This window comes from Microcaecilia unicolor, chromosome 4 (genome assembly GCF_901765095.1).
Source record: "Microcaecilia unicolor chromosome 4, aMicUni1.1, whole genome shotgun sequence".
Classification (NCBI taxonomy): Eukaryota; Metazoa; Chordata; class Amphibia; order Gymnophiona; family Siphonopidae; genus Microcaecilia; species Microcaecilia unicolor.
In genome coordinates this window covers 102,176,883-102,196,358 of record NC_044034.1, presented here as the reverse complement: position 1 = coordinate 102,196,358, position 19,476 = coordinate 102,176,883, and the positions used below count along the sequence as shown (strand labels likewise).

At 46.0% G+C, this 19,476-nt stretch overlaps 1 protein-coding gene across 1 annotated transcript in view; it reads left to right on the top strand.

Annotated features, from left to right (window-relative positions):
* NAA16 (N(alpha)-acetyltransferase 16, NatA auxiliary subunit) overlaps positions 1-19,476 on the top strand; it is a 444,477-nt gene that overhangs the window by 318,965 nt on the left and 106,036 nt on the right. The window contains exon 13 of the mRNA XM_030200546.1: positions 7,536-7,664. Coding sequence (XP_030056406.1) covers positions 7,536-7,664 — 129 coding nt within the window. The remainder of the gene's footprint in view (positions 1-7,535; positions 7,665-19,476) is intronic.

Here is a 19,476-nt window from a genome sequence, read left to right as displayed (position 1 = left end):
GATTCAAGGCTTGCAGAATCTTCTGTCTTTTAATGGGCAAGGAGACTCCATTCACATTCCACGACACCAGTTTGAGTGGCATCACTAATATGGACCAGCAACAATATCTGCATAAATGCATCCATTAACCTTACCCTCGGGCAGTCGTCCCAGCCAGCAACCCCCCAATCAGCACAGGACTGAAAAGAATCATTGGGCCCGACATCACACTCCACACCAACACACATGTCCTCCTAGCACACACACCCAAAAACAAAAATCCCCCAAAAAACCTGCTTACACACCCACTCCCAACCTAAAAGTCCCCTCCCCCTACAACCCCCCCCCCCCCCACAAAACACTATTCCCCCAATCCCCTTTTCCACCCCCTCATATCCCATATATCCAAGATGTCCAATCAACTATTGGATGAGGTCCTGTGTGAGAAATCCCCCAACCCACCCTCCTTAACACCTTTACAATTCGAACCAGCATTAATACAATAGACTTTTCCTGCAAAGTACAATAGAACCCAGAAGCTTCCATAATTAAAATAAAAAAAATTTGACATTACCATGTGCACTCCAACCGCAACAGTCAGCACTCATAAGTTGCGGTGTGAGCACACGCATAGCAGTCTGGACCCTGTTGCAAGAACAAACATATTTCACCATCGTGCACAGCAGCTTTGTCCAACAGCTCAGAACAACGATTCTTCCCATCAACACAATGATCCAATTAAGTTTATAGAGCCATATATCCAGATCTTCGACCAGGACCGCATCAGAGCTTGTTTCACTTACTCCACTATCTAGTGCATCATTTTTGTTCAGCAGCTCAGGTCACCAGTGCTTCCAGTCAACACAATGCTTCAGCTGATTTTTATATCCGAATAGCCAAATTCATGGCCACTTGCCTATAGACGAAAATCAAAGCATGATCTACATATTCCAAAAAAAAAAACCAAAAACCTTTTTTGTCTTCTCTTTGCAGTGGAAAAACCAATTTTAACATTAGACACTATTAAACTTTGATACGGGTAGACATATAATAGGTACGTCCACAGGTCAGAGACACAGCAGGTTTCAACATCGTATACAGCGTTCTTGCTCAGCCACTCTAGGCACTTTAGCCTCCGATCAGCACAGCCCTTTGCTTGGGTTTTAGCTCCAAATAAATATAGCCCCAGTATTTTACTTACAAAAGAACTTCCGAAGGCCAACTTGCATATGTGGCTGTGCTAAATGCTTGTCAAAATCAATTTACAATAGCTTCATCCGTAAAGAAGAATAGATTTAGGTAAGATATAGAAATCCACCCATCAATACCAACACAAATCTCACCGGCCAAATGAATAATCTTGCTGAGCATTTCCAATCGCAGGGGGCCCAAACCAGCAAAATGAGTACTCAAAGGTCCAATTCGATTCCACGTTTCTGCTTTCAGATGGCGATTACCTCCCATCAGGTCATATCCATAGATGTAGGCAGATCTTTTACAAAGACTTGAGCAGCTTCGGGTGTGTCATAGAATTGGGGCCTTCCCTCAGTAAAAATCTTGAGTTCAGCCAGGTATAACAAAGCGAACTGCATGTGTCTTTCGGTGTAATTCAGCGCAAACCGGGGTATAAGCGCGTATCAAGCCCGTGACCCGAGTTGAAAAGTCTTGAAAGCATACGACCTTTTTGTTGTCATAACAAAGAGGACCCTTAGATATTATAGCCCGCAGGATTCCAGTTTTATCCAGTTTTATGTGCAAAGTTTAAAATCTTAAATATGACCACCCATGGGTGCGACTCCTCCTGTCTCTTATGGTCTAATCGATATGCCCGCTCGATACGGAGCGGGCCCAACTCCGACCGCAGCCCCAGATTAGAAACCAGCCAAGATTTGAGATGTCTCAAATCCACTTCTGTAATGCTTTCAGGGAGGGCCGACCAAGTGTAGATTCCCCCTCCGGGAACGGTTCTCCATGTCATCCACCTTATCCTCCAGTAATTTCATTTTGCCTTGTAGAGTGTTGGTCAATGTAGAAAGCTGCAGCACCTGGTCTTCAAGATCAGAGACGCGCTGACAATGTGTAGAAATTCACCTTTTAAAGATTCTAATTTCCTGTCCACCGTATCTAACTTGTCCGCCACTTCTTGTAAACGCTTATCCAAAGAGTCTGCAATCGCCTTTTTCACCTCGCTACCACTTCAGCCACCCATGGGGATCTTATGGAAGAACTACCGGGGTCCTCTCCTGCCGCCATTTTACAATCGTTATGTGGCGCCTTCTCCTCTCGACGTTGTGACTTTGCGGACATGGCTATGGCTCAAAGTAAGTTGTTTTTCGCTGCCCCGCTGCTTCATCAGGTCTTTGCCCCTGAAGTACTGGTTTAGAGCTCAAAATGCTGGTCATGGAGGGTGCGTTTTGCGATCCGGGCCTGGGAGCTCTCCCATTTGTGCCCGCTCTCCTAGCACGGTATCACGTGATCTCCCTTTTCTGCTTTTAAGGGCAGCTGTTTGAACCTGCGTGAGAGAAACTCTTCCTTATGTGTTTGCTAAATGGTGACTGAGCAGCACAGTAGAACTGCTGCAGCTTAGAAAGTCTTGCACATGGCAGAAATGCTTAGGGGTCCTTTTAGTAAGGCGAGCTAATTAGTTAGTGTGTATTAAGTGCCATGCTGATACACAGTGTGCTGCATAGCATTTAGTGTGTGCTAAATCTGTTAGCACACCTTAGTAAAAGGACCCCTTAGTCTCTTTTAGAAAGATGTGGAATTTTGTTCACTACTTCATCACATGAAGTCATGTAATTTGCTAACAGCCTGATGTGACGTTAAAATATCCAATACAGAAAAATTCGGGTGAGGATTGCACCTTGCAGTTGGTTTAGAGGTCGCTACTGCATGGTAACTAACAAAACAGGTAAAGCAGGTACAGTTAGCTACACCTCCAGAAGATCATTGCTCTGCTTTAACTGCACAGCTGCCTTTCCAAAGGTGCTGGAAATGCCCCCAATGGATAGCGAATAAGTTGTGCACTTAATGTGCCTTAACTTTAACTGCTAACATACACAACCTTAGTGAAAGTTATTAGATAGGGTCCCTTGTTGCTTACCTCAAAAGATGAATTGGTCAGTATAAATGTTTTAGAATAACTGGTATATGGCAATATATTGGTTAAAGGTTAGAATTGGCCTGGTATGTGTTAACATTATTCAGCACATAATTACTTTTCATAGACATCATATTGATTTTGTTTATTTTTGTATGGGGCTACCAAGTGAAATCTAGCTCTTTAAGCACATATAATAGTCTCTGCTGCTTTCTGTCTAATAAAGACATATAAGAAACCCAGAGAAAACATAGCAGGTAGAGCTGTATTGAATAGCATATTTTACTATTCGGCTGAATGCGAATAATAAAAAACATTATTTGACTGAATACAAATAATGGGCATTGAGCTTTAACATAACAAATAATAAAAAAGAAGCAACATGAAATCAGAGATTCAAGTGTTTATTTCAGTAGTATTTAGCACAGTAGAGCCCAGATTATTTGTATTCAAATTTAAATCACTATTTGACCGAATATTATTTGGGGCATGATTCAGGGCCGAATCGATTGCTTATATTTGGTTCTCCCTGTTCTGATGTAAAGATCTTTACCTCCTTACTAGGGCTGGTTCCTCCATTCTGTCAACTAGCCACATAGGGCAGGTCAGCACAGGCCATGTGCATGTTTTGTTTTGTTTTTTTCAAATACTGTAACCACTAGGATGGCTGTCGGGAGAAGAGATTTATGGTTCTTCCCAGCCTGAAGAATATATGGGAGTCCTTTTAAGAAAGGCCTCACTCCTTGGTTTCTAAATTTTCCTTTTCCATGTTACTCCGAGAATAGTCTGTCCTGCAGACTCTGGGCTCCAAGTTGGATGGTGTGGATGTTATACCATGCGCAAGGGTACACGTGCATCTCCTACATTTTGCTTTCCTCTGATGCGATCTCTTGCATATATAGTTACTATTGGGAGTCCAGAAGCTCGCAGCAAATGGCTCTCCACAGATTTCTCCTGAAAGGAAGGAACAGGGGACACCCTATTTTGTCACATCAGCTCTCAGCCTTGTAGGCTAAAAGGGAAGTCCTTGTCTAGGAGAGACCACAAGATACCAGTGGCTTCACTGAAGTATGGGGTAGGGGATTGTAAGTTGTCTATAATCTGACAATTTTGGTTGTAAACCTGGATATTTGTCTATCCAACTCCATTAGTTGATAGCAACATGCTGGGAAGCAATTCTAGCCGTCCTCTACTTTGGGAGTAAATCGTCCTTGGGCCAGGATGTAGTTCCCTTTAGAGCTTGCTATGGCTTATATAACCAGCACCATTAGGGTGCAGTAACGTTTTGCATGAACCAACATTCTTGGCACTCCAAAATATTAGTCCAACGGTTACTATTCACAATTTCTTTTTTAATTGAAGCTGTTTTCACTTGGGATTTTGCAATATTGTTGCTCTGCAACACCTGTTTCTCCATGAGCAGGATCGGATGAACAGTATACAAATAGTGTGCACTGTATTTTGACTCTTGAGGCAGGCACTTATGCACCAAAACACAGCTGCTGAGTCAATTCTTTTACTGTATTACATTTTACATACAAGAATCATTACATCTCCCTCATGTTCTTTGGAAGAGCCTACCCTCCCTACTTTTTGGTTTGTGTGAACGCCCTACTAAGAGTCATATGGGAGCGGCTCCTGTAGCCAATTTGCCAAAACACCAAGAGGGTAATGTAAGCATTTTCCCCTCAAATATGTTTTTCTTGGAAACCTCACTCCATTTTATCAAGATCTTGGCCATTGAGAGGCTTAGCTTTCATAGGGATTCTTTTCAGTGTATTTGCAACTTTCAGTTGATGCGAGGAAGGTTCATGTAGTGGATCTACATTAGAGATTCAGCTTTACTGAGGAGGCAGTATTTCCTCTTATGGTTTAACATAAAATAAGAATTGCTATATTGGGCCAGGGTAAAGCTGAATATCCTGTTTTCAACAGTGACCAAATTAGGTCATACGTACCTAACACAGAAATAGAAGATTGTAGGCAGATAAAGATTGTATGGCCTATCTAGTCTGCCCATCCATGCCATCTGCTCTTCCCATCAGAGATCCTGCCAAGATTCTATGCTACTTATGCCAGGGATAAGCAGTGGCTTTCCCCTGGTCTGCTTTAATAATGGTTTGTGGACTTTTCATCCAGGAATTTGTTCAAACCTTTTTAAAACCCAGCTACTCTGCTTTTACCACTTCCTCCAGCATCAAGTTTCAGATCTTAACTACACTTTGAAAAAATAGTTTCTCCTACTTGTTTTAAATGTGCTACTTAGTAACTTTATAGTATGGTCTCTAGTTTTATGTTTTGAAAGAGTATTTTATAGACCTCTATCATATCTCTCCTCTAAGCTGAAGAGCTATAACCTCTTTTTACATTGCTCATATGAGAGCCATTTCATTCCGTTAATCATTTTGGACTCTCTTCTTTTGCATCTTTCTAATTCTGCAATATCCTTTCTGAGATGTGATGACTAGAATTGCACACAGTACTCAGTGTTCACAGAAACATTGTAGTAGACTTCATTTTATTCTGTTCCTTTCCAAATAATTCCTAACGTTTTTTTTTCCTGCTGCCCACTCAGAGCAAATGTCCACAAAGAAACATCAATCCTTTTCCTACGTGGTGACTAATACAGAACCTAGTATCATGTACCTGTATTTGGTTTATTCTTCCCTATGTATGTCACTTTGCAGTTATCCACATTTCTTCAGTCTGGTTCATTCTTCAGAGAACGTTAAATGGAGGCACAGTGTGTACTTCTCATAAAAGGCAGTCTTGGCTTATTGCAAGGGAGACAGATGTTTTTCTGAAGGGATTTTTTTCTTCTCAGGAGAGAAGCACATGAGACCCCATTTTGAGGAGTCTTTTCCTCTTGGAATTTGAGCCTAGACTTTGGTGGTGCTGACCTCTCTTCCTCTCAGGTCCTGTAGGGTGCCATCTCCATAAGTTTGCTTTCTATGGATAGTGCATCTTTCCATGAATCCAGGCTTATCACTTCCAATTGTAGGAAAGTCAGGTGAGTGCAGGGACCTTAATACTCAAGTTAAGCATAGATCCTCAGGCTCTTCCATATTAAGGTAAGCTCCTATGGCTATGCAGGGGTCTGAAAAATGACAGTGATCTCTTGGGCATTGTTCTCATTGGGAATCAAGGAAGTGACTGCCTTTGACTTCACCAGTAAAAGTTTTTTTGGGGTGCTAGAGGGCTGACAAGCTTCTTGAAAGGCACAGGAATCCTTGAGGCAGAGTTTAAAAAAAAAAAAAAACCTCTTTCCAGATGATGATGATAGCAGGACACAGGCGTTGCCTCCATTGCATTCCTATTCTAAACACTTAAGCTTGGGTGTTCAAGCCAGGAGAGACTCCAAACTCCTTATGGCTTCCTCATGACCAGTCTAGCTGGAGCTAAGGTACTTCTCATTTTTCAACGCATTGCACACCTGTTTCCCCTTCACGTTCTTGTAAGGTGACTTTACATCAGAATGATACCTGTTTGAAATGTTTACAACCACCAGCCACCTTAGGGCATATGTTTTGGATTTGTCCTAGAATCTTGCAGTTTTGGACTTGTGTCTGTGTCAAAACATGTGGAGATGTTCCTGGAGTCCAACTGCTCTAATATAAAATTCATTGTGTACACTCAGCACCAAGAAGGTATTTGTAATTTGTGAAATGTGCTATTTTGCTGAGGAAGAAGTGTAAATTAAACTGTTTCTTACTGCGGACACTCCATCTATAGTGCAGTGGCATTCCTTTACAGATGTCGGAGCACTGGTCATTTACAGACTTGGACTCTTCATTGGGGCATTCCTTTACCAGGATCTGGGAACCTTTCTTGGGCCACCCTATTGCCACTGGCACGGAGCAGACTTTTGAACTATTCATATTCTACAGCATATATGGCTTGAGCCTTTTCAAAACCTGCACAGAGCCTTGGGGCTGGAGGGGGGGTGTAGGTGTTTCATTGTAAAGTTTTTATTGTTGTTCTGATCTTTGTAGTTGTCTGCTTTGTATTTGAGAAATGATAAAAAAGGAATTTTAAAAAAATGACAGGTGGCAGACCTTTTTCAATTGAAAGGAAATTCTGGAACAAGGTGGCATAGAATGAAAGTGAAAAACAATAAACTCAATAGTAATGTAAGGAAATATTTCCTTACTGAAAAGGTGGTAATGTATGGAATGAGCTTCCAGTGGAAATGAGGACTGTACCTAGATTCAAGACCACATGGGACAAACGCAGACAATTTCTGTGGGAGAGGAAGGGATCATAGAGCTTCGTAGTTGGTATGGATAGGCAAACTGGACAAGGCCACATGGTCTTTATCTGGTGTCCTTTTCTATCATATAAACTACTTGGTAAACCAGGAGTCCGTCTTTTTTTTTTTTTTTTTCTGTCATGTATGTACAGGTAGGAATAACTAGTCTGGTTTCTTATTCTGTAAATCTTAATGTTTACTTTTCAGGAAGGGACATCTGCTATGGAAAATCTCAATGAGATGCAGTGCATGTGGTTCCAAACAGAGTGTGCCTCAGCTTATCAAAGATTAGGGAAATATGGAGATGCCTTAAAGAAATGCCATGAAGTTGAAAGAGTAAGTACCAAAATGGGAATAATGTTTGATTTTTGAGTTGCAGTTCCTTATTTACTTAAAACGGTTTTTGGTGATATATTTTGAAATCCAATTACGTTGAACATCAAGGGGATTCTCCAATTCTTTATTCTCCTATTACTCTTGGGAGCATTCTGCACAAAAGTTTTGAAAATTCTGCACACAATATTTAAAAATTCTGCAAAATTTAGCATTCTCCGAGGTCAAGCAGGCTGCTTGTTCTCACTACTGGGTGACGTCCACGGCAGCCCCTTCAATCGGAGATCTTCACTAGCAAAGACATTTGCTAGCCCTCTATGCAGACTGGGAGTGCACGTGTTCCCTTACCTCGACGATTGGCTGGTGAAGAACACCTCCGAGGCAGGAGCTCTACAGTCCATGCAGATGACTATTTGACTCCTGTAGCTACTAGGGTTTGTGATACATTATCCAAAGTCCCACCTTCTTCCTGTTCAGAAACTCGAATTCATAGGGGCTCTGCTGGATTCTCAGACTGCTCACGCTTACCTCCCGGAAGCGAGGACCGACAATCTTCTGTCCCTTGTTCCTTGGGTACGAGCATTGCAGCAGATCATAGCTCGACAGATGTTGAGATTGCTCGGCCACATAGCCTCCACAGTGCAAGTGACCCCCATGGCCCGCCTCCACATGAGATCAGCTCAATGGACCCTAGCGTCTCAGTGGTGCCAAGCTGCTAGAGACCTAGAGGATGTAGTCCTACTGTCCACGAGTTTTCTTCAGTCCCTCCATTGGTGGACAATTCGGTCCAATTTGACTCTGGGATGTCCTTTCCAAATTCTCAGCCTCAAAAGGTGCTGACGACGGATGCGTCTCTCCTGGGGTGGGGAGCTCATGTCGATGGGCTTCACACCCAAGGGAGTTGGTCCCTTCAGGAGAAAGGTTTACAGATCAACCTCCTGGAGTTACGAGCGGTCTGGAACTCTCTAAGGGCCTTCAGAGATTGGCTGTCCCATCAAATTATTCAAATTCAGACAGACAAACAAGTTGCCATGTACTACATCAACAAGCAGGGGGGCACCGGATCTCGTCCCCTGTGTCAGGAGGCCGTCAGAATGTGGCTTTGGATACGCCGGAACGGCATGTTTCTTCAAGCCACGTATCTGGCAGGCGTAAACAACAGTCTGGCCGACAGATTGAGCAGGATCATGCAACCTCACGAGTGGTCACTCAATTCCCGAGTGGTATGCGAGATCTTCCAAGTGTGGGGCACCCCCTTGGTGGATCTCTTTGCCGCTCAAGTCAATCACAAGATCCCTCAGTTCTGTTCCAGACTTCAGGCCCACGGCAGGCTAGCGTCGGATGCCTTCCTCCTGGATTGGGGGGACGGCCTCCTGTATGCTTATCCTCCCATACCTTTGGTGGGGAAGACTTTGCTGAAACTCAAGCAGGATCGAGGCACCATGATCCTGATCGCTCTCTTTTGGCCGCGTCAGATATGGTTCCCTCTTCTTCTGGAATTGTCTTCCGAAGAACCGTGGAGTGTTTTCCGACCCTCATTACTCAGAACGAGGGGGCGCTTCTGCATCCCAACCTCCAGTCCCTGGCTCTCATGGCCTGGATGTTGAGAGCGTAGATTTTGCCTCCTAGGGTCTCTCAGAGGGTGTCTCCCATGTCTTGCTTGCTTCCAGGAAAGATTCCACTAAAAAGGTACTTCTTTCTATGGCGGAGGTTTGCCGTCTGGTGTGACAGCAAGGCCCTAGATCCTCGCTCTTGTCCTACACAGACCCTGCTTGAATACTGACTTGTCTGAGTCTGGTCTTAAGACCAACTCTGTAAGCGTTCATCTTTGTGCGATTAGTGCATACCATTACCGTGTGGAAGGTAAGCCGATCTCGGGACAGCCTTTAGTTGTTCGATTCATGAGAGGTTTGCTTTTGTCAAAGCCCCCCCATCAAACCTCCTACAGTGTCATGGGATCTCAATGTCGTTCTCACCCAGCTGATGAAACCTCCTTTTGAGCCACTGGATTCCTGCCATCTGAAGTACTTAACCTGAAAGGTCATTTTCTTGGTGGCAGTCACTTCAGCTCGTAGAGTCAGTGAGCTTCAAGCCCTGGCAGCTCATGCTCCTTATACCAAATTTCATAATAATAGAATAGTCCTCCGCACTCACCCTAAGTTCTTGCCGAAGGTGGTGTCGGAGTTCCATCTGAACCAGTCAATTGTCTTGCCAACATTCTTCCCCCATCCGCATACCCGCCCTGCTGAACGTCAACTGCACACATTGGATTGCAAGAGAGCATTGGCCTTCTATCTGGAGCGGACACAGCCCCACAGACAGTCCGCCCAAATGTTTGTTTCTTTTGATCCCAACAGAAGGGGAGTGGTTGTCGGGAAACGCACCATCTCAAATTGGCTAGCAGATTGCAACCTCTTCGCTTACGCCCAGTCTGGGCTGACTCTTGAGGGTCATGTCACGGCTCATAGTGTTAGAGCCATGGCAGCGTCAGTGGCCCACTTGAAGTCGGCCACTATCGAAGAGATTTGCAAGGCTGTGACGTGGTCATCTGTCCACACATTCACATCTCATTACTGCCTACAGCAGGATACCCAACGCGACAGTTGGTTCGGACAGTCGGTGGTGCAGAATCTGTTCGGGGTTTAGATTCCAACTCCACCCCCCTAGGCCCATTTTTGTTCTGTTCCAGACTGCACTCTCAGTTAGTTGAATAAGTTAGGTCAATGTCAGTTATGTCCTCGCCGTTGCGAGGCCCAGTTGACCGTGTTTGTTGTTTTGAGTGAGCCTGGGGGCTAGGGATACCCCATTCGTGAGAACAAGCATCCTGCTTGTCCTTGGAGAAAGCGAAAGCTACGTACCTGTAGAAGGTATTCTCCGAGGACAGCAGGCTGATTGTTCTCACCAACCCGCCTGCCTCCCCTTTGGAGTTGTGTCTTCCCTTGTCTTTGTCTTTGCTATTTACTGGACTGACGAACTCGAGCGCGTTCGGGCGGGAAGACGGTCGCGCGTGCGCACGCGAGGGCGAGCAAACATCTTTGCTAGTGAAGATCTCCGATTGAAGGGGCTGCCGTGGACGTCACCCAGTAGTGAGAACAATCAGCCTGCTGTCCTCGGAGAATACCTTCTACAGGTATGTAGCTTTCGCTTTGTTTTAGTGTGTTTGCACTGAATTTCCCCAACATAAGAGCAGGCTCCAGCCTCCCCAGTTTCACCTTTCACTCAGACTGCAGTTCTCTCTCCCTCTAACTCCCAGCAAAGACCCCTAATTCTGCCCCCCAAAGTCTTCTCCCACATTCAGTACCCTCACCACTCATTCTCCCTCCCTCCAGACACACACCTTCACTTCTCATTCTTTCTCCTTCTCTCTTTCCCATAGCCGCCGAGAGGGGGGGGGCAGGAGGTCAAAGTTCCCTGAGCCTGGGCCTCCAAGGGGGGGCCCGGCGCCGCAGTCCCACCCGCCCTCCGTCGTCGACCGTCTGCCACCGGGCCGGGCCCCCTGCATTGAAATCACAGCGCCTCTCACCTCTGTGTGAAAGCGCAGCAGGGCAGCAGATCGCCTCCCTTTGGGCCTCCTTCCTCCCTGTGTCCCGCCCTCGTCTGACGTAACTTCCGTGAGGACGGGACACAGGGAGGGAAGGAGGCCCGAAGGGAAGTGATCTGTTGCCCTGCTGCCTGCAGCGCTTTTACACGGAGGTGAGAGGTGCTGTGATTTCAATGCAGGGGGCCCAGCATGGTGGTGGATGGGGGGGGGGAGGGCAGGGGCAGCCTTGCCCTGGGCCTGACCCTGCTCTCTCCTGTTATCATTCTCTCTCTTCCATCCTTCCCTTGGCACACCCTTAAGCTTGATTTCCCCCTACACTAGTGGCACAGTCTGTTCTCCCCCCACCCTCATGGTTACGCTTAACTTTCTCTGCCCCCTACCCTCCCCATGGTTCACTCAGCGTGCTCGGCCTGCTCCTCCTGCCCTTCCCCATGGCACACTCAGCTTGCACCTCCCACACTCCTCATGGCACATTCACCTTGCTGTACCTGCCCACTTCCTCCTCTGCTAGCTTAGACTCAACTGTGAGAAGGGCCAGTTTTAGACAGGCTGGTGCCCAGGGCAGAAATTAAGGATGGGGCCCCATCCCCCCAATCTCCTTAACCACCATTACTGCCACACATAAAACAACTTTAAATGACTTCTTCACACACGAAACACAGACAGACCTTTACCAAATACAGAACCAAGGGATCAGAAATTAGAAATAGAACTACGAACAACAAAATTGAAACCTGGTAAGCTCTGCAACACTGAAGAAATAAAAATAGACCTGCACTTCCTTTTGTATTGAACACAATGGGTAGCGTCACCACAGGGGGCCTGAGTCCCCCCCCCCCCCCTCCAACTTTGGGTTCAGCTCCCCACCCCCTGGAGTGGAACAGGTGGATGTGAAGCGTCTGTTCACGCTTTCCAAAAATACTAGGACTAGGGGGCATGCGATGAAACTACAGTGTAGTAAATTTAAAACAAATCAGAGAAAATGTTTCTTCTCCCAACGCATAATTAAACTCTGGAATTCATTGCCAGAGAACGTGGTGAAGGCGGTTAGCTTGGCAGAGTTTAAAAAGGAGTTAGACGGTTTCCTAAAGGGCAAGTCCATAAACCACTACTAAATGGACTTGGGGAAAAATCCACAATTCCAGGAATAACATGTATAGAATGTTTGTACTTTTGGGAAGCTTGCTAGGTGCCCTTGGCCTGGATTGGCCGCTGTCGTGGACAGGATGCTGGGCTCGATGGACCCATGGTCTTTTCCCAGTGTGGCATTACTTATGTACTTGCCGTGGCTGGCAGGGGTCCCCAAGTTGTACCAATTGAAGACCACCTTCTCTAGTCTGGCAGCCAGAGATCTCCAAGCTCTGCAGCTAATGGCTGTGTCCTCAAAGTACTGACACCATTGCGGGGCCCCCCCCAATGCATGCTCAGTTTTCATGTATGCAGAAAAACCAAGCATTCACAGGGGTATCAGCTCGGGGATGCTGCCGCTGGCTGCAGAGCTTGGAGAATTCAGGCTGTTGGAACAGCAAAGGAAGGGCAACCTGGAGGGGCCTGGAGATCCCTGCTATCTCTGCATTTATATGTTGCATTCAGTTGGGGGCAGGCAGCAGAGAGAAGATTTGGTGCCACCCACATTTGAGTTTAGCGCTGCCCCCCTCTAATCAACTGTCTGGTTATGCCTCCAAACACGATACAAAGTAATCTGTGATGCACAAATCCCAAAGTTAACTTATGCTAACTAATAGAGAATGACACGGGGACAAAATTTGCCCCTGTCCCCGCCCTGTCTCCGTGGATTCTGTCTCCACCCCGACCCCACAGACCCTGTCTCCGTCCCTGCCCCGACCCCACAGGCCCTGTCTCCGTCCCTGCCCTGTCCCCACAGGCCCTGTCTCCGTCCCTGCCCTGTCCCCACAGGTTCTGTCTCCATCCCCCACTTATGATTTTATATTTAAATCTTTATATTAAAGTATAAAAAGGAACAATATGCTGTGCAACTGTTGTGTATAATTTACAAGTAGAAACCAATAATAATTAGCAGCTATAATAACCCTCCCACCACCACCTTCTACCCTTCCAACTCCAACAATAGCTGACTTCTACTTTCCCAAGGAATCCTAATCCACCCTGTTAAATTGTCCAGGGGTACAAAATACAACCCGTTCTGTATGCCCTAGAGATGAGAAACATGCCCTATGAAGCAATGTTATGATTTTTTAATCTGTGGATGAATAAGAAGTCATCAACAATCTCAGGATTCAGTTTAGCTCTCCTGTCTTCCACAGTCATCCCTCCTGCAATAGAAGGTGTCTTCTTAGAAGATGTGCTGGTAGCAGGATGTACAGGATCCCCCATTTAAATTTTGCTAGCTGTGGCATGTTTCCTTGTTTTTCCGAAAAATAAAAATATTGTTATCTGCATCAAACAAACATAGATAACAGTCCAGTTCATTAACAGGCTTCAAAGTAGAAAGTGACACAGGGACAAAGTTTGTCCCTGTTCACGCGGTCTCTGTCTCCACCCCTGTCCCCATCTCTGCGGTTACTGTGGGTCCCCGTCCCCATATCATTCTCTACTTAGCTAATAAAACACTTTTTATTTTTCCATCATGTTGTTCCCAGTTTCTGCGTCTGTCTTCTACTAATTTTCTTTCCAGTGACTTTGTCTATTTGTCTTTTCTTCTCTCTCCTTTCTTGCTCTATTCCTTTACTACACCTGTCTCTGACATATTGATCCTTCCTTTATTGGGTTTTCCTCCTTTTTTTCTTTTCAGGCTCTCTATCCAGTCAAATTTCATCTTCTTTCTCACCTTCTTTTAACTTTTCAGCTATCTATTAACTTTCCCCATTTCCCATCACTCCGGCCCCAGCCTACTGTTTCCTAACATCTTTCATCTACCCTCCATTACTACATTTCTTCATCTGTATTCACTATCCTTCTTTCATTCATTATCTTTCCACCCCTTCTTGGCCTCTCCCAAATGGTTCTGACATTTCCAGTATTTCCCCTCCCTCTTCCTACCTCCACTCTTGTAGCCCAGTATTTCCTCTCCCTCTTCCTTCTCCCTCTCCCCCAATGGTCCAACATTGCTCCCAGGGCCGGTCTTAGCAACTGTGGAGCCCTGTGCAGACCAGTTCGCTGGGGCCCTCCCAGTCCCACCAGCCCTGCCCCTTGTTGACAAGATATGTTTTAAACATTTTCTTTGATTTCAAATAAAGACAAATCAAGCAAAACGTACACAAAAACTAATTCAAACATGAAAAATGCTATAGTAGGAAACCTTTGGGTTTAAAAAGCAAAACCATATGCACGTAAGGACTAGATAAATGAATTAAAACAAATCCCCTTAATATGTAATACTTGGTAGCAATAATGAAACAGTGATTGAATATTCAGATAGCAACAGATTTATTTTCCACTGAACATAATTAACTTTGTATGAACTTGGCTGCTAATAGTGTGCTGAACTGGACAATGTTGGCACATTTAACCACACCCTTTTACCAGCCATGGCGCATATAAACAGTATTCATTGAAAACATTACACCAGTACAGGATAAGAAAAATAACTTTGGGGGGGGGGGTTCATTATAAATAATTTCTGTAAGCTATTACAGCTCCAGAATACCCCAAATGACACAAACCAAATTAGCATACAGACTCTGCAAGCAGCACAATACCAGAAAAACAGAACATTGCTATACATTGCAAAATAAGACAGCAGATGTAAATTCTCAAATTGGACATATTCCAAACACTAAAATGAAAATAGAATGATTTTTTCCACCTTTGTTGTCTTGTGACTTTGTTTTTCTGATCATGTTGGTCTTGTGACTTTGTTTTTCTGATCATATTGGTTTGCTGCTCTCTATCTGCTCCCTTAACTCCACTTTCAGGGCTTCCTTTCCATTTATTTCTTTACTTTCCTCCTTTCTTCTTCATTTCTTGCCCTACATCATAGGTAAAAGCTGGGTCCTCTGCAGACTTGACTGGAGGAGGTATAGAGTGGATCCAGCTTTTGCCTATTTTCTCCAGCCATGTGCAGTTTTTCTCCTCTTTTCCCTTTCCCTCATCTCTGTCAGGATGCATCTCCTTCCTCTCTCTTCCCTCTCTATCCATGCCCAGCATTTCTCCTCTCTCTCCTCCATCCATGTTCATCTCACTTCATCTCACGTCCTCTCTCTTCCCTTCCCTCCATCCATATCCAGCATTTCAATTCTCCCCTCTCCTCCATCCATGTCCAGAATTTCTTCTCTCCCCTCCAGCCACGTGCATCTCCTTCCTGTCTTCCCTCACTTCCATCAATGTCCAGCATTTCTCCTGCCCTCCCCTCCATCCATCCATAGCAACTCTCCTCTCTCCCCTGCCCTCCCTACCCATCCATGTCAGCAGTTCTCCTCTGCCCTCCACTTCCATCTATGTCCAGTGATTCTCCTTTGCCCCCTGTCCTCCCCTCTCATCCACATCCAGTGATTTTCTTCTGTCCCCTGCCCTCCCCTCCCATCTGTCCAGCATTTCTCCTCTCTCCCCTCCCCTCCATCCATGTGCTTCTCCTTCCTGTCTTACCTCACCTCCATCCATGTCCAGCATTTCTCCTGCCTTCCCTCACCTCCATCCATGTCCAGCATTTCTCCTGCCCTCCCCTCCATCCACCCATGTCCAGTATTTCTCCTGCCCTCCCCTCCATCATCCATGTCCAGCATTTCTCCTGCCCTCCCCTCCATCCATCCATGTCCAGCAACTCTCCTCTCTCCCCTGCCCTCCCCACCCATCCATGCCCAGCGATTTTCCTTTGCCCCCTGTCCTCCCCTCTCATCCACATCCAGTGATTCTCCTCTGTCCCCTCCCATCCCATCCATGTCCAGTGGTTCTCCTCTGCCCTCCCCTCAATGTTTAGTGACTCGCCCGCCCTAGCCCCCAATTTAACTTACCCCCCCTTTCAGCCCCAGCCCCATCTGTGCCCTCAGTTTTCCTCAGCTGCTTTCCTTCCAGCTGCCCTGTGTTTAAAATGTCATGGCAGCGAAAAAGCAGGCTTGCCTCTAGCCTTTAAGCCTTCCCTTCCAGTGTGCACTGTGCTGCCTTCGCGGAAACCAGAAACAGGAAATTGCATCATAGAAAGGCGGCACAGTGCATGCTGAGAGAGAAGGGAGGCTTAAAGGTTAGAGGGGAACCTGCTTTTTTGCTGCTACCACTGCGATTTTTTAAACGCAGGGCAGGAAAGCAGCTGAGGATCAATGGCAGGGAGCGACAGGAAGCACCGCGGGGCCCCTGGAGGCGCGAGGCCCTGTGCGACCACTCCTGTCGCCCCTGCCTAAGACCTGCCCTGATTGCTCCCTCTCACTTTCCTGCTGTTGTTCTCTCCCCCCACCCTATCCCACATGAGTCGGCATCTCTCCCTCCATCTTCCCTCCCATTGTGCCAACACTTGCCTCTCCGTCCCTTCCTTTCCTGGGTCCAACATCTCTTTCTTCCCAACTGCTCTCCCATCTAGCATCTCTCCCTCCCTCCCCACCACTCATGAGTCCAACAACGTTCCTTCTCTCTTCCTTCCTTCCACCTTGTCTGCCATCTCTCTTCTTCCCCTCTGTTCCCAGACTCATCATTTCTTCCTCAATCCCCTCCCCTACTCACATCCCCTTATCTTTCAAACCATTCCCCCAGTCTACTTTAAGATAGCTCCAAGGGAGCCCCATGGTCCTCCATCTTGTTCCCTTTTTGCCACCCTGATCCGAGGTCACCTTCCCTTCCCCTCAGCTTCCCTGTCCAGCTTACATTGTTTTTGTTGACGGCAAATCAACGCAGCAGCAGTTCTGATGTGCTGCCTGTGACTACCATGATGCTGTTCCTCTGCTGCCTTCTGCCCCCTTCTGACACAACTTCCTTTTTCAGTGGAACGTGGCAGAGGAACAGCACCAGGGCAGTCACAGGCAGCGTATCAGAATCGCTGCCATATCGATCCCCTGTCAACAAAACATGGTGTAAGCTGGATAGGGAAGGTAAGGGGAATGGAGGGAGACCTCAGATCAGGGTGGCGAGAAGGGGAAGAGATGGTGGCCCATAGGAGCCCCCTTAAGCTGTGGAGCCCAGGGCAGCTGCCCTGTTTGACCCCCCTCCCCCCCAATGCTGACCCTGACTGTGAGGCTGATGCTCAAATGCTTGAGGTAGTTATTCTACCGCGAAACCAGTGCAAAAATCTTGCTGCGGTGTGTTCAAAGTAATGGGCATGCAAATTTAATGTTGTGTTAAAACTGCGGTAGTAATCTGCTTCTCAGTTCTAAGTTTCCTGTCAGTGCCTGAGTGATGTCTGTCTGGCTCAGGCACGGACAGGAAAGTTGACCAAAAAAAAAAAGAAAAAAGCATGCTGCGGCAGGCCTCTTACCCCAACCCAACCTGACACTTCTTACCATCCCTGCTGCCTCCGCAAACATATCCTTGGTGTCTAGTGGCACCTATTCCAGCCTCCCTCCCCCCCCCAAATATTATAAATGGCCCGTGGGTGATCCCTCCCTCCAGATACTTAACCCTGGTGGTCCAGTACCCTCTCCCCCGGTCACCAATTAACCTGGTAGTCCAGTGTAAACATACCTCCACCGGGCTAGGGGCCCCCCTTTCTCTCTTCAGTTACCAACAGTCCAGTCGCTCGGCACAGCCTGGCCCTCCTTACCCCACCATCAAAAGTTGATCTGTTGGTCTAGCGGAGGTTGAATACCTCCCCTCGCCCATACCTTGTAGTGAACAGGAGCAATGATCTTCAAAATGGCAGCACCCTGGGATACACTGGGTGGTGTCTAACTACTATATAAGAGAAATTCCCTTATATGGTAGACCCTGCACAATGCATCCCAGGATGTTCCGCATTGGGCAAGGTACCACAATTTTGAAGATAGTATTTGAAGAAGCAGGAGCAAATGGGCCACTCCTGCTTTCTGTGGGGGAGGGGGGTTAGCCAGCCTTCACTAGACCTCCAGATCAATTTTGGATTGGGGGAGGGGGAGTATTGGACTACCAGGGCAAGGATGGAAAGGAGGGACCACTATAGTGTTCTTTCTTGTTGTTGTAATTTAAGTGTGACTTATAATGGGTACTATGTATTTTTTCTGAACAGCTGGTTCATCCTTATTGTTACTCGCAGTGAACTACAAGTGGTATTTGTAGGTATAAGTCTTGGGTAATGTAATGTACAATTTATTTTTTTAATTTGGGGAGAAGGATGGGTGGAGCTAATGCTTGAAATGGATCGAGAGGGGAGTCCATTGTTTGGTTGGTTTTTGTTTGCTTTGTTTTGTTCTTTTTAGGGGGGGGCACTGCAGCAGTGAGGTCAGTTTGGAGGGAAAGAAATGGTCCAATAGACACCTCTTCTCTCTACCCAACCCTTCCAATGCTGCCCTGGACCTGGCAGAAAGGTTCCTGTGCTAAATGCGCTTAAACATTTTTTTTTTTTTTTTTTTTTTTTTTGAGCATGGCTACAGGTGTATAATGACTGCATTTAAATGTATTTAAAGGTGGACAGTACTAATGGTTTCAGCACTGCACTGAAACCATTAGAGCATTTTGTGCACAAAAATGTTCACACTAACCTGGCACTTAAACCTCTTTTAGCACCGGCATTAGTTTTGAGGGTCGGCCCCTGTGTATGTGAACCACAGGGCTGTAGGGAGGCCTCTTGTGGTTCACATACACTGTCAGGTCAAAGCCAACAAGGAGGTGTAAATAACCTGTTGGGCAGCAGTGCAATTCCTTCTCCTCCTCTCGCATGATCTCTGTAGGAGAGAGCAGCTGATGTTGGCAGCTTTGTAGAATTCTGCAAGTGCAGAATTTTATACATTCTGCAGGGGTGGGGAATTCTATACAAATTCTGCTCTATTAGCTCTCCTAAGGGATAGTAGAAGTTGCTCCTGCTGGTTGCTGAGCAGGACTTTAATTGTACTCTAATATTGGATGGGCCTCTTTGAAAGTATCAAAAAGGGGGCAAAGATTGTGATTTTTTTTTCTGTGTGCATAGTGTGATAGTGTTTGCTAAATAAAACAGCAAACGAGTATTGGCTTATATTGAGAAAGGTCATGGTGCAACTGCCCTTTGAGAACTCTTTGCAGTTTTGGTTATTCCATTTCAAAAAAGATACACTGAAACCAGAAAATGTACAGATAAGGGAAAACAAAATTATGGACAATTGGGTTGAAGTCTTCAGCTCTGTATGCATCAGCAATCAAAACAAATAGAATTTTTAGGAATTATTTAGGAAGCACATGGTGCAACTGCCTTTTGCGTACTGT